A 16414-nucleotide genomic window follows, 5' to 3' on the forward strand; every position below is an offset into this window, starting at 1 on the left:
ATCGCATGTAATTGTCATTCAGGCTCATTTTCGCTTGGCGGATCAACTTCACAGTGAAGGACAACGGTTTGGTTGCCAGCTCCCCAGCCGTCGGGAAAATGATCGCATTAGGGTAGAAGTTTTCGGGAATCGGCGGGTCGAATCTCGCTCGGCCATCCAGCATGAATATGAACCGAACTTCCTGCTCAGAGGGCAGTTGGAGAGTCCTTGTTCTCGAACGCCATAAACAGGCCGATAGAACTTCAAAGGTCGTGCACTTGCCTTGCCCTACTGCTTGTCTCTTCAGCCACTCGATCTCCTTCGGCCCGAAAAAGAATGAACTCTGCCTCATCTCTTTCACTTTCGCCATCTGCCCGTCTTTGTCTTCGATTTGATCATATTCGTAGTGGGGAATTTAACTGTGGGATTCGTCCGCGGTCGGAGGATTTCCCTTTCCCAGACTGGACGAACGGAAGGCCTCGCAGCCCCTCTCGCCATTTCACGAGAGCTTTCAAGAATTGAACGAGGCCAAGCGCGTCGGTCATGGTGTGATTCAAACTAAGGGCGAAAATGAACCCTCCACATCTCAACCGCGTTACCTGAAATATCGTGATAAGCAACACGTTAAAAAAACATAATTTGGACTGGAATATGAATTGCTTTCATCCAAGAATGAGTTATCAATTAACCTGAATGAGGAGGGGAGAATTGGTAATAGTTTCCGAGCTCGGCACATCATGCAGCAGATCAGCCAAGCAGGGGAAGGGCGGGTGCAGGTCTCCGAATTCCTCCATGGAAACGTCGGTATCAGCTTCCACAAACAGCACGCCTTCGCTGGTGCAGTCCACGAGGAGCTTACCGAAGGGCGCTTCTCTCAATCTACCGGCAAAAGCATAGTAAAACACCAAAACCTTAGCCAGCGCCTCTCTGATAACTTTGGCGGGATCCTCACCTTTTTTCGACGGATCGAACCGATGGAATTGAAGGTTGGGAATATGAAATCTGAGAGACTGTTGATCATCTAGATTGGAAAGGATCGACAAGGATAGCCTACTTTCTGGTGACCTTCATATTCAGAGCAGCCATGAAAACAAAGCTGTGGAGAATCAATGAAAGGCTATGAAGCGAACACGCAATCGAAGATGGAAGAGACGCCCGAAGCCTGCGTTTGGTGAGATATATATAAATTGAAGCCCGCCTTTTTCTACTGATGTGACCAGTATAACGAATAGGATCGACAAGGATAGCCGGCTTTCTGGTGATCTTCATATTCAGAGCAGCCATGAAAACAAAGCTGTGGAGAATCAATGAAAGGCTATGAAGCGAGCACGCAATCGAAGATGGAAAAGACGCCCGAAGTCTGCGTTTGGTGCGATATATATAAATTGAATACCAGTATAACGAATACCAGCCGCCATGAAAGACTAAACATGAAAGATGTACAACAAAGGTGACGTCATATGTTTTTATGGAATTGGATTCTTAAATTTTTATTTTTATAATAGTTTATTTTTTTTAATTCAAGGGAACTGGTATGGATCTGATTTTTACTAAACTTTCTAGAATATTAATATAATATTTACAGTGATATATAAGTCAAAAGTTAAAATTCATGAACATTTTATTTAATTAAAATTATTAATTAAAAAAATTTCATATAAAATATTATTATATAAAGTCAATTATAGTATGTGGTATTATAAGTCATAGTATTAGCATATAGTATTGTATCTATGTTAAATTTTATATAGAATATTTGCAGTTATATACATAAGTCAAAAACTGAAATTTCTTTTCAAAGTAATTATTTTTTTATTAATTAAAAAATTCTCATGTGAAAGAGTATTATATAAAGTTAATTATGAGTTTTTCACATATGTGGTATTGATAAGTCATAGTATTAGCCTATCATATTGTAACAAAGACTATTTAGAAAGTTGAAATTTATGAACAAAGTAATTATTTCTTTTTTGTTTTCTTAATTAAATTTGTTAACTAAAAAATTTTCCTGTGAAAGAGTATTATATAAAGTCAATTATAGTTTTTTCAAGTATGTAGCATTGATAAGCCATAATATTAGTCAATAGTATTGTATATGTCAAATTTCTAGAATATTTAGAGTGATATAAATAAGTCAAAAGTTGAAATTTACCTTCAAAGTATTTTTTTAAAAATTAAATTTATTAATTAAAAAATTCTCATGTGAAATAGTATCATATAAAGTCAATTATGGTAATTATTTATTTAATAAGTCAAAAATTGAAATTTATTTTCAAAGTAATTATTTTTTTATTAATTAAAAAATTCTCATGTGAAAGAGTATTATATAAAGTCAATTATGTGTTTTTCACATATGTGGTATTGATAAGTCATAGTATTAGCCCATCATATTGTAACAAAGACTATTTAGAAAGTTGAAATTTATGAACAAAGTAATTATTTCTTTTTTGTTTTCTTAATTAAATTTGTTAACTAAAAAAATTTCATGTGAAAGAGTATTATATAAAGTCAATTATAGTTTTTTCAAGTATGTAGCATTGATAAGCCATAATATTAGTCAATAGTATTGTATATGTCAAATTTCTAGAATATTTAGAGTGATATAAATAAGTCAAAAGTTGAAATTTACTTTCAAAGTATTTTTTTTAAATTAAATTTATTAATTAAAAAATTCTCATGTGAAATAGTATCATATGAAGTCAATTATGGTATTTTTTTAAATTAAAATATTCTCATGTGAAATAGTATCATATAAAGTCAATTGTGGTTTCCTCAAGTATGTGGTATTGATAAGTCATAGTATTAGCCCATGGTATTGTAGGAAAGACTATTTAGAAATTAAGAATCTTCATGATAAAGTGAGGGTAATTGTTTTATATGGTTGTGCAAGGGATTAGGTGGATGGTAGAGATTTAATTTACATAATATTTTAAAATAGTTTTAATAATATATATTTAATTTACAAAATATTTAGAATATTTTTTGTTGTAGTAATAGATGAAAACTTGAGATTGATTTCCAAAGTAAGTATGCTCCTTCAACATTTTTTAAAATGATTAATTAAAAAATGTCATATTTATATATGTCATATAAATATGAGTTGTGTTTTTTTTCATGTGGTATTACTAAATCATGAGATTGACCTTTGATATATATAACACAAATCATTCAAAATAAATTTATAATTTTGGTTAAGTTTTATGACTTTTTAAAATTTTGGCAATATGAAATGTATCATGAGCTAAATATTTTCATGCTTATGGACATTTATCAACAATTCAATTTATATGGTTGCCTTAGTTTATCAAGAATATAAAATCCTATATTTGAAATATAAATAATAATTTAGCGAGAGGCTCATTCTACAACCCAAAGAGATGTGTAAGTATGCCCATATTCAACTTGGAATTGACATGTGTCCCTTTAATATATATATATATATATTAAAAAATATGTTAGATATAATAAAAAATAAAAATGAATATAAATATTTAGTTTGTTTAATTAAAAGTATTATAAAACATCAATAATCTCACTCTATGTCCATACTAGAAGAAGAAGTAAAAATATTTCACTCACTCTCCACCATAAATAAAATATATAATAAGAAAACAAAAATGAATATACGTGTTTGGTTTGTTTAATTAAAATTATAACAAAACATCAATAATTTTACTTTATGACCATACTAAGAAGTGGTAAAAATATTTCACTCTTAGCTCAACCATAAATAAAATATTTTGAAGTCCATATTAAACAACATAATCTTATATCAACTTTATAGAGAAATAAAGTAGTTAAAAGTTTAAAAAGAACTATATATACATTATATAAACTGATTGATTTTTTTTTAGTTTATCTTTTTATATATATGGGATCAAACTGTAGACATTTTATTCAAATTTTGTACTCTGAGAGAAGTTTTCATCTCAAGAGATTTGATCCTTCTCGGTTCTTGCTAGATCCGTGATTAAGATAGATTTTGTTAATAACAACTTATGTTAACCACTTTTAATGATAATCTAGTAAGAGCTAAGCGGGATCAAATCTTCACAAAATTTGAATGAAAGAGAGAGACCACTTGTAATTTTCATTATTTATGTTGCATTTTTTAATCTATAAAATAGAACAAAATTTACATCGGCATAGTAGTGGGATTGCTTAAAATGTTTCACCTACCAGTATATATCCATGAATCTATAAAATAGATCAAAATGTACATGAGCATAGTAGTGAGATTGCTTAAAATGTTTCACCTACCAGTATATATCAATTTCCATTTGAGGTACATATTTAAAATGAGTAGAGAGGGATCAAATTTCTTCAGGTGAAAACTTATTTTAAAGTGCAAAAAATAATGTGTGGTTTTTCATTGTTTAAATTGTATTTGTTAATGCTATAAATATTTCAAAATATGTTGAAATGATTTTATTATTATTATTATCATATTTTTAAGTATATGTCAATATTAATTTATATTAAAATATTTTATTCATAACCGGCATTGCATATTTTATTCTATACAATTTTAAATAATTTCTTTTAACTTTTTTTCTATATATAGATATTTAGAAAGTTGATATAAGGTTTAAAAATCTTCTTCACATATTTTTTTTTTCCTTTTAATTACTTTACATGAAATTATAATTTTTTTCTAGTTTTTTATTTTTATTTTTAAGTACTTTAGTTTGAGAGTGAAAGTGAAAGTTTTTACCGCTCTTTCATAGTATGGACATAGAGTGAGATTATTGATGTTTATTATACTTTTAATTAAACAAACCAAACACATATATTCATTTTTATTTTTCTATTTTATATTTTATTTATGGTTGAGAATGAGTGAAATATTTTTACTACTTGATGTTTGATAATACTTATAATTAAAAAATCAAACCTTTATATTCATTTTTATCATATATATATATATATATATATATATATTTTAAAATGACACATGTCAGCTCCAAGTTAAACACAGACATATCATACTAAGTTGTAGAATAATGAAATTCTCCACTATATATATATATATATATATATATATATATATATATATATATATATATATATATATATATATATATATTTCATCATTAATTTGAAAATATGGAAAATAAATAATGTAAAATAAAAACTAGTACAACCACATTATTAAAAATACTCAATGTAGGTGTTTTACATTGAAAAATAATAAAATAATACTTACATTAACAATAACAAATAGCCATAAAAAAATTTATATCTTTCACAAATAAAATACCTCAATTTCTTGTTTAATTTCACCTAGAGATAATGTAATTAATGCACAATTTCCTCATTATTTAATATAGAGCGAACAAGTGGTATTTAAAAGATTATGCTAAGAAGCTAATAGACAAAATGGCCTTTGGAATCCGGTGATACAAGTTTAGGTGAGATTGTGAATTTTTGTTGTTCAAAATATTCTTTTGAATATATAAATAAATTCAAAAAACCATGTGATACTCAAATTTTGTAGATTAAACAACTTAATCTTGCGATTCTTAAAAATCTCAGCTTAATAATTAGTAAAATTAATCGTAAAAAAATACAAAAAAAAAATACTGTGTAATTTAACTTTATTTTTTGAGGTGTTTTAGAGCAAGAATGCATGTACGAATGTCTTTTGTTCACTGAGCTTGCTCCCAGCCTCCGCAATATCCAAGAATTGTTCCAACGTTATTCTCACCTCTTAAATTGAAGTAAATTCGTTTGAGGTGGTTTGCTCATGGGTGCGCACGAAGGAGTGAGGAGCGCTGTTGCTGCACTTTGATGGGTTATGCCTGCTCTATCCGCCATCAGACTGTCCTAAATTGATTCTGGTATGATCCTACCTTTTCCTTATGGTTTGTATCTCCTCCTCTTTATCTCTTTTTGTGAACCCCGGTCCACTTCACTTTCTCTCCTATTTGCGTATTCTAGATGTTTGCATATTCTGGATATTTTCTACTATAATCCCTAGAAGGGTGAGTTTTTCCCTTACACTACTAGCTTCATTGCTTCTCATATCATGACATTTTCACCTCTCCATTCACTTTCTTCATTCCTCCACTCATAAGTCCTCCACATTGTGGTGTTCCTCTGTATCGCTTCATACCTTCTTATCTGCATATTTCATTCTCACATACTTACTCTCCCTAGACGTCCATATGCCCCACTAGACTAAGCTCCTTAATCTCTTTTGTCCATAGTTTTCACTGGGGGAGGGATCTTGTTTTCGCATTACAAATTATAAAATTCTCTGTACCTGATGGTATAGCTCTTTTATCATTTCACATACCTGTAATTCTTTTGGTATCCGGATTTGTAATCGATGGGGTGGACATGCCCGGGATGCTGCTGTTGTTGTTGTTGTGAAGGCTTATAACTCTTTTTATTTCTTACATGTTCTTGTCTGGAATCTCTCTCCATGAGTTCTACTCGGCTCTAGTTTAGTTCCGGACTCGCTTAATTTTCCGACACCGATGTCTACATCATTTTCCGACACTATTTGAATCTTCAGTTGGCGTTGTTTGGTTACTTCTGTTGTGAGGTGCATGGGGTTTGCATCACACATACCACTCTGTTATTCGCCATCTGACAATCTATTTTAGGATCCCCACCCCACCGTCCTTTATCATATACTTATTCTCTCTTTTCCTAACCCTGATTACTTACCTCTTTTAAATTATTTTCGGCGGCGTCCCTCCATATTTGGCATTATGTGGGCGACATCCCCCGTGGCCTCAGTTCATTGTGATTAAGACTCTGCTGATTTCAAGAAATTCTCGTCAGTGATCCTTTGCTGCTTCACTTTATTTTTCGACCTACCATCTCATCGACCATTAAAATCACATTCCTTTCCCACACTTCTCCCGGTTGTATTTGGGTCTCTTTTCCTGAATATGTGGCTATGGACATTCTTGAATTGGACACCTCAACACATGAGGCGTTCATCCATGCCGTGATGGATGCAGAGTCTAAATTCGGGAGGAGGATCCCATCTATCCATGACACTTGGCACTCGTCTCAACCATCGATGCATCCTCCAGATGGCCAACATGCAAACCCTATTTTGCATGGGTTTTCCCATGTGGTTCATGAACGTCAATCCCACCACCCCAATAGATCTATTAAAATCACTACTTCAGCTCCTGCTTTAGTTTTCGACCATGACTTGTTGACCAATCGAGTGACCAGTCTTCAGAAGTGAGCTCTCGTGGGTAAGTGGCATTTTGCATAATTGAGTGCAGTTGATATGCGTGTTTGGGTAGACAACAAATGGAAAACACTATTAGGCTATATGCCTACAGTGGTTCACCTCCTAAACGAGTGGTATAGTTTCCACTTCCTTTGCCTGGAAGACCTCATGAAAATCAAATCCATTCCTTGGATTAATGGGCAGCGTTTTATGGAATTTCACTCATGGTACATTGGCTTCAACCCTCTGAAGGAGACTCCCCAAAACAAGCTAATATGGGTTAAGCTCCCTAGCTTACCCATCGAATTATGGACGTGGCAAGTTTTCGTGGATATTGGCAACGCCATTGGAAAATTCGTGTATGTAGATCCTCAGTGTTTGGGTGCACCTGATAAGCGGGTGGCCTGGATTCTTATTGAGAAGGAGTACAAGGGAGGGTTTCTGGATCATATTGAATTGAGCTGGGGCAACACACATTTGGTCCAAAGACTGGATTTCTGGGGGGTTCCATTTCGATGTCTAAACTGTCACCACACTAGACATCTGCTAGCTCATTGTCCACAGAGGTTGGGTGGCAGATCCATGGCATCCCGTCAACATCGGCATGGCGATTGGTATAAAAACAAAGAGGCACTAATTAATGCTTCTCCATGTAGTTGTCTTGAAACTCCATCTCTCAGACATGGCTCTCCTCAGCATGCAGGTAATTTGAATCTTGCCTCGTCTAGACATCACTATTCTCAATTATCTGCTAATCCTTTTGATTCTGCCCCTATTCCTATTCTATCATCTCCTCGTAATTCTGATGGGTTTGATGTTCCCTCCATTGAAGCCACCTCACCACATCTGACTGAATAGAACATATCTTCTCCTCGTGACTGTCTGCCACCTCCGCCTAATGTTCCATGCCATCTAACGTCACGAGACCCACTCTCTTCCACCCACATCATGTATGTCCCTGTGCCGTCATCCTCTCGCATCAGTCCACATTCCTCAACATCAAGATCCAGTCTTACATCGCCACACTCTCCTCTAAACACCCCCACAAATTCTGTGGACAGTGACCTTGATTTTCTCCTACAGAAAAAGACACTAGATCTCTAGTCACTCACTATTCACAAGCCTGCTGGCCACTCATCACCTCGCATCATCCCCTCATCTGCTGGGAATATTATTGTTTGCCGAAAACAAAACCGTGGCAGCAAGCACTTTCGAGGTCGTCCTTAACCTCTCCCTTTTAGTCTCATTGATGCACATTCTCTCATTGATGTCCCCATTGCCGGTACTTCCTCCCCTCGGGTTCTTGGAGCACGGATGCACGCACATGGTCAAACATGACATTCATCCTCTCACTTAATATGTGGGGGCTGGGGGCCGCCCCAAAATTCCTAGCCCTCAGAGAAATTTTCTCTTCTCTCCATCTCTATATTCTTCTTCTTTAGGAAACGATGGGTGCAGTTCCTTAGGTGGTTGAGTACTTCATAAAGATGCATCCGGACTGGTATATGGTGGCCACTAATGCACATGGCCTCTCGGGTGGGCTGCCTGCTATCTGGGATCCTTGGTGGGTCAATGTCAAGGATTTTTCATGTTTTGTTGGCATCCTCCTTGCTGGTCACATTCTCAGGCTCAAGGGTAGAATCCACATTCTTAATGTCTATGCACCATACCGTGATCGAGCCATTTTTTGGGATAATCTGATCGAGTCGGAGTTACTGGACCTTACTTCACTCATCATTGCGGGGGATCTAAATTTCACTATTTGCTTGAATGAGATTTGGGGATGTTCTAGAAAGGTAGATGTCATGGTTGATCGTATTAAGGATATCATCCTAGAGCACAATCTAGTGGACATTTTCCCCTCCATGCTTATCCCCACCTGGAACAATGGGAGGTCAAGTGTGGGATATATTGCAAAGTGACTAGATCATTGTCTCCTACACGATCAGACCATTGAGAGGCTTGGGATGGTATATTTTAAAGTGGTTATTTGCCATATATATGATCATGAACCCATTGCACTTCATTGGAGAAGGGATGACTACAGAGGTGGTATGCCCTTTAAATTCAATAGGGTATGGCTTGAGGATCCATATTTTAACTCTCTCATGTGTGATGTCTGGAACATAGACAGGGTTCGGTGCTCCTCTCCCATGTGTCACATTCAGGACAAGCTGCGGATCCTGCAGTGGGAGGTTGAGGCATGGGAGAAAAGGAAAATATGGCATATGAGGAAAGGGCTTGCTGTCATTACTAAAGAAATTCTAGATATCCACCCACATTTAATTAGACATTATCTACCTGATGTCATTCAAAGCCGAATACAAGTTCTGGAACTCCAAAGGAAAAAATTGCTTCATATAAAAGAGACTACTTGGCGTTTAAAAAGAAGAGGAATTTGGATTTGGGAAGGGGACCGAAATACCAAAATTTTTCATAGATATGCAAACTATAGGCACAGGATAAATTTCATTTGGGAGATTTCTGATTCAAATGGTAAAAAGCTTCAGTCGCAGCAAGACATTAGTCGTGTTGTAATTTTCCACTTTAAGCAAGCTTACATCCAAAGGGATTTGGTTTTCTCGGAGGACCAAATCTGGGGGGTCGAGCATTTTCCTACCATGTTTAATGAGGATGCTAATCGGGCGCTTTATCATCCTATTTCGGCTGAGGATCCTGGGGGTACTGAAATCATTCAAGGGGGATAAGAGTCTTGGCCCCGACGGATGGACAGTGGAGCTCTTCACACATTTTTTTGATCTCTTTAAATAGGACCTTGTTGATATGGTCGAGGAATCAAGGGTGCAGGGCTTTATACATCCTCACATAAACTCCACTTACATCGCACTAATCCCGAAGAAGACACATTCTCTCACCTTTTCGGATTTTCGTCCTATATCTCTTTCTAATTTGGTTTACAAGATTATCTCTAAATCTATTGCAAATCGGATGAGGCACACCCTCTCCATGTATATTTCCCCACAACAGTTTGGGTTTTTGCAAAATAGACAGATTCATGATGCTGCGACGATTTCCTAGGAATGTATGCACTCAATTCACATAAAAAAAATTAAATGCGGCTATCATGAAGGTGGATTTAGAAAAAGCATTTGACTGCTTGGATTGGGGCTATCTGAGGCTGGTTCTATACAAAATTGGTATACAAGCTAGTGTTGTAGAGTGGATTATGGCCTGTGTTTCAAATGTACAATATGTTTCAGTTATTAATGGATACCCTACGACATTCTTCAAGGTTGGGAGGGGTCTTCGGTAGGGCTACTCTCTATCCCCACTTTTATTCATTCTGGCTATTGATGGGTTGAGTATCCACATTAAAAATGCTATGGCCGAGGGACATTTCCTTGCCCATCACCTTGGCAGGAACATCTATATCTCGCGCAACTTCTTCATGGATGTCGTGCTCATCACATGGATCCTCAACAGGTTTTCTTGGCTTCATCTTTTTCATATTTTCACTAAGTTTGGGAATGCATCTGGTTTAATAATGAATCATTTGAAATCTACTATTGTACATGACCAAAGTGATATGGAGGTTATTGCTTACATTCGAAGGCTGTTCAGAGTGGCTTCTGAGATATTGTCAGGGGGTATGAAATACCTTGGATTCCATATCAAACCATGCAGTTACAAGGTCAATGACTGGATGTGGCTCGTGGACAGATTCTACAAAAAAATATCTGGCTGGGAATACAGATGCCTATCCATGGGGGGTCACATCACATTGACACAAGCAGTGACCATGCAGATGGGAGTGTACTGGGCACACTTATTCCATCTGCCACTCACCATCATCAAAAAAATCAATGGGATCATAGCTAAATTCATCTGGTCTGGTATGAAGAACAAGAACAAATTCCATCTTACCAAACTGGATCATATTACCATGCCGAAGCGTCTGGGTGGCTGGGGCATATTGAATCTGAGGATATTTGGTTGTGCATTACTACTTAAATCATTATGGAGAGGGATATTTGGGGTAGGCACCTGGGGTATGATCATTAGACACGAATACTTGAAGGACCTTGATTTTCCTGTTTGGCTGCGTAGGGGAAGTATCGGTAACAAATTGGGCTCAACTATATGGATTAGTTTTACAAAAGTTCGTCACTACTTTCTTATGCTACTCGCCTGGAAATTGGGCACTGGTCATCGCATTGTCATCAATCAAGACAAAATTCTGGGTATTGAAGCTACTTACAGGCTATTTGATAGTCTCATATATGGATTAAACTATCGCGGCATATTCCTCCAGTAGCAGGTTATATTAGCATGTCATGACATATGCCCCATTTGGAAGCGGGATGGGGATTTGGGATTGAATGGACAGACAACGCAGGAATGGGGTAGGCTTCGAACACACTTGCAACTTACTGGAATTAGTAAAGATGCGGATAGAGACAAGATCACCTAGACAGGTAAAATGAAGGGAGAGAATGTCATGGTGGTGGATACATATCTTACACTCTGTTGTCAGGAGTCTCAACACCCAGAAGTATGTTGGTTCTTTAAATATTGGAAAACAAAAATCCCTATTGAGATCACTCTTTTCCTTTAGCTGGTCTAGAAAAATAAAAATCTAACATGGGCAAACCTCCATAAGAGAAATTCGTATGGTTTGGGGATATGTGTGCTTTGCAGGAATGCGGAGGAAAACAATCTCCACTTATTCTTAACGTGTCCTGTGGCTACTTTGATTTGGAAAAATCTTGTTGGAGATATTGGCTTCCAATACACTCAGTTCACCTATATTTCTGACTGCCTCCAATGGTGGAGCCAACAAAATATCACTTGGCGCAATATTCCTCCTATTCTCTTTTGGGAGATCTGGAGGTGGAGGAATAACATCATCTTTAAAAATTTCAGAGAAAGTGTTGCACAGGTGCTGGAGCGCATTAGAGAAATACACTCCATTGGACTACAATCTGGTATGGGATCTAAAAAAATAAACAAAATCCATCTTGTCCAAAGATTGATTATCCAGCTGGTTTCTTTGACGGAGCATCACAAAGAAGTAGATGTGGATGTGGGTTCTTGATATTTCATTCACCAGATCAGCCTTTTTGGGTCTAGTGGGGTGCTGGAAATGACATAAACATTTGGTCAGAAGCCATGGTATTATGGGGATTACTCTGGTTCTCTAAAATTTTGAACATTCCTAAAAGGATTCCAAAATTATCATTGATTATGTCAGGGGACATGCAAAAATATACCAACCTATTCTACAAGGTTGGTTGCAACAAATCACATATCTATGGAATTCTCATAATGACTCTACGATTCAACATATTGGTAGATATTTCAATCAAGTTGCAGATGGACTTTCAAAGCAAGGGCTACTGGACAAGCTAGATGGGATGCATATCGAGATCAAGATCATGGGGGACCTTTGCATGGATGTCGGGGTGCTGCCACTGCCAAGATAATTCCACTTCTTCCTGAATCCAATTTTGCTTCTACTGATGGAATATATCAGCCTTTTTTTTGTCTGTCTCTAAATCACTATAGTGTCTTACACATAATATCTTGTGTTTTACAGGACTTGCATATTGAACAGGGAACTATTAGACTATTTCTGCACTTTGAATATTATGTATATATGTTTAGAACTGTGCATATAGACATGATAACTGAAAATGATGGAAATATTTGATCTCCGAGTTGAATGGACTCATATCAGTTCTGAACTGTTGATATATGTTGTAGCATTATGATGTTTATGTACTCATTTGGAAAGAATATATCGATTTTTCATACTAAAAAAAATAACTTTCTTTTTTAAACTAACAATTGGACGTAAAAAATGCATAGAAAAGAACCATATATAATTCATTTTGTCTTCAATTAATGTGCAATATTTTAAAAAATATATTAATAATAAAAAAATATGTAATATAAATCCTAAATAAAAATATTTCTAAAAAATATTCTAATATTAATCATAAATTGGGATGGAGAATTCCCAGATAAAAGACACTGAAGGTTGCATTTGCTGAAATGATTTATAAGCATCATAGAGTTAAAACTAGCAATTGCATTGAGAGATGCAAAGGAACTCAAATAAGTGGACTCAGGGAATGTGGAAGGCAATAAACAAGTGAAATATATTGACAATGAACTACAATCAAAATATGAGTTTCTCATATTTTTTACAATGGTATGAAATAAATTATGGGAAAAAAAAACACATAGTAGAACTGCACCTTCTATCTAGGTATTCCCTCTTAAGGGTTTCTTAGGAAAATTTTGTGTCTACTGTGGATGGTGTGTGTGTTTTTTTCTATTTTTTGTTTCCCTCAATTAATTAAGTAGAAAATCAACTAACTAAGGAATCTGGAATATGAAAAATTAACAATTACACACCTTTCTTCATTTTTCAAGCAAAGTACCCATATTAGAGGTCACGAATGACTCTAAATTGGTGATATATTGGAAATGCAAAAATGTTGTGCTAGATAATGTATGTATTTCCCCCCTGCATTAGGAAATTCAAAATATTGTTCTATAGTTTTCAATGGTACTCTTTCAAGCATAACAACAAAGATTGAATCAAAAGGTAGATGAATTATTAGATGAAGCTTTCGAATTATAGCCTAGCCTTTTTGGTTTCTATGAGTATTGGGATCGCTAAGAACTCATCATTTTTTGTATGTCTTTGATGCACAATTTTTTCAGAGATTTTCTTGAAACAAGTGGTTAAGCATCAACTTTTGTTATCATTATGGAAATGTTTTTTGTTTTGTTAATAAAAATGGTGAATTTAATGTCATAATTATAGTGGTTATTTGGACTTTTAGGAAGTGACTCTTTATATATTGAATTTTGATAAGTCATTCTGATAGTAACATGTATATTATCCATATATATATTCTTTGTATTCAACATTCAAGTTGAGAAAGATTAATTTCTACATTATCATCTTCCCAAACTAAATTTTTCCATCACTCTAAATCTTCAATATTATTAACACTATTTATTGATATATGAAATTCTTATATTTGATTTAACATCCTCCGCTCATTGTTATCACTATTCATTGTTATCATTATTCCTGATGACTCCAAAAAATGTTACCTCTACTGAAAATGTTGTTTCTATAATAAAATAATTTGCAAGCACGATTACTGAGTCCCATTTTTATTATCTGATGATCTCTGTGATTTGGTTGAATCTTTCATTATTCCATTTTTGCAAACAAATTTCAATGGGAATTTGGTATTTGGATTAATTAGTCATTTTTATAGGCTTGTAAACAATCTCATTAGGATAGGGTTATCATTCTCAATGACCTCTGATGAAATAAGTAAACAAGAAATGAAAGGTTGGGAGTAGTGCATGCCTGCAAAAGTGGGGAACTCGATGCTTTCGTGACATTATGAGAAGGAGGGCATTGTGGCAAGAAAGAGAATTTGTATTTTTTATGACGGGTGGGTTGGGTATATGAAATTTTGAACCCTGGACCAACTAAGGATGTAATTTTGCTTCCAAACTAGTTATCTTGTTAATAACACATAAAGAGGGGGTACCCTCACAACCCGTTGACAAGTTAAAAGTTTGATGAGTTGTTTGAGATTAGAATGGTAATTTTCAAAGTCTCAAATTATTTTAAGCGATAAGAATTTATGAAGACATTATGAAAAATGATCCATTTAATCTTTATATAATATTTATTCTATATATGGACAATTACATACGAGGGAAATTTGAGTTTCTATATATCTTCTAAAGAATGTAGCAAGAGGTTAAATTTAAGAAGAAAGTTACACTAACATAAATGTCCCAGAGCAATGGAAATCCTTGCAGGCACAAGGTACATATTAGAGGAGTTCAATTTCTTTGGGTTTTTCAAAATGACATGAAATAAATGCTAAACACGAAAATTATGAGTTATCTAACAGCTAAAGATATCACCAACACTAGGGAGAAATGAATTTTATCATTAAGTTATTGTAAAGATGAGAAAAGATCATTTCACAAATAGAATTGTTGTATCAATGAATGTTGTGAAAGTACTTGTGAAAATCTCTATGATCGGGACAATTGACTTGGATGCCCCTTTTAAGAAAGCTTAGCATCTCTGTGAAAAGGTTGTTGGATGAATATTTCATTTATATACAATAGTCCTTTACAAAAGGATTGAAATATGAGTTAAGATGGCTCTCCTGACAAATGGTTCATCATTTTTGAATCTTTTTATTAACTTTTTTGTTAAAATCTATTTATTTCAATATTCTTAATCATAGGGAGTGTTTGGCATGGACCAATAAAACAACACACGATGAATTTATAAATATGAAACCAATAACTCAGGAGTTTATACTGTAACACAAAAACAAAGTGGTTAATGGTCCTTTCCATATATAATAGTCAAGATCAACATTTTGTAGAATGGATCGTTTCTTATGTTGCATTCCAATGTTGCCATAATTTAGGATCTACTCATAATACATTGATATTTATGTTGTTTAAAATTAAGGAATGTGACAATAAAAAATCCCAAGTCTTGAACATGATGAGGAAGGTATTTAAAGACAAAAGAAATGTCTTACACGAAGGCAATTGTATGGTGGCTATATATGTAGTAGCCACCACATGCATGGGTAATCTAAAGTATTAGGTTTTCACATGCATGCTAGGTGTAAGGTTTGCTAGGATAGAAGGTTTCTCTCAAGGATAAAGGTTGTTACATGTCGAGTAATGATTACCATGTTTCTTTACAAGGAATCTACGTTAAGAATGGAGGCCATATGAAGCTTCACCTAGATGCTTGGATATGATTCTTTATGGATTGAGTAGGTGTGGATGCAATAGGGTTTGATCTATCCTAGTGTGAAATTTTCAATGTGCATGTGAAATGATTTTGCTAGTATGCATATGTCTTGAAGTGTAAGGGAGCAATGTAGGGTAGTTATACACCTAGGAGTAAGGGTAAAGGAAATGCTTGGGTTTTCTCTGGCAGAGGAATGTTTATAGATTCATTGAATTTTGATTGCCTCTTTACTTGTATAGTGGAGAAGGCCTTGTAAAAATATGATGTAGAATTCCAAATGCTCAAAACGTTTGATATAAAATCAAGAGACATAATCCTACTATACTAGTTTTTGGAATTCGATTCACAATTTAGAACAACAATCACACATATGCAATATGAAATAACACACATGCACACTATTTTTCCTGGGGAAAAGAACTTGTAAAAACCACTTATGTATGCTTGCA

The 16414-nt window shown here is 34.8% G+C and overlaps 1 protein-coding gene across 1 annotated transcript; it reads right to left on the minus strand.

Annotated features, from left to right (window-relative positions):
- Positions 1-374: 374 nt before the first annotated feature.
- On the minus strand, positions 375-1263 carry LOC149253991 (13-hydroxylupanine O-tigloyltransferase-like). The gene is made up of 3 exons (XM_089454651.1): positions 1034-1263; positions 669-858; positions 375-578 (listed from the first exon to the last, which is right to left on the minus strand). The coding sequence occupies exons 1-3, from the start codon at positions 1261-1263 to the stop codon at positions 375-377; spliced, it is 624 nt and encodes a 207-aa protein (XP_089310777.1).
- Positions 1264-16414: the final 15151 nt, after the last annotated feature.

The sequence above is a fragment of the Pinus tabuliformis genome, chromosome 7 (assembly GCF_031772625.1).
Source record: "Pinus tabuliformis cultivar Carrire ecotype Pingquan chromosome 7, CPIR1, whole genome shotgun sequence".
In the NCBI taxonomy this organism is placed as follows: Eukaryota; Viridiplantae; Streptophyta; class Pinopsida; order Pinales; family Pinaceae; genus Pinus; species Pinus tabuliformis.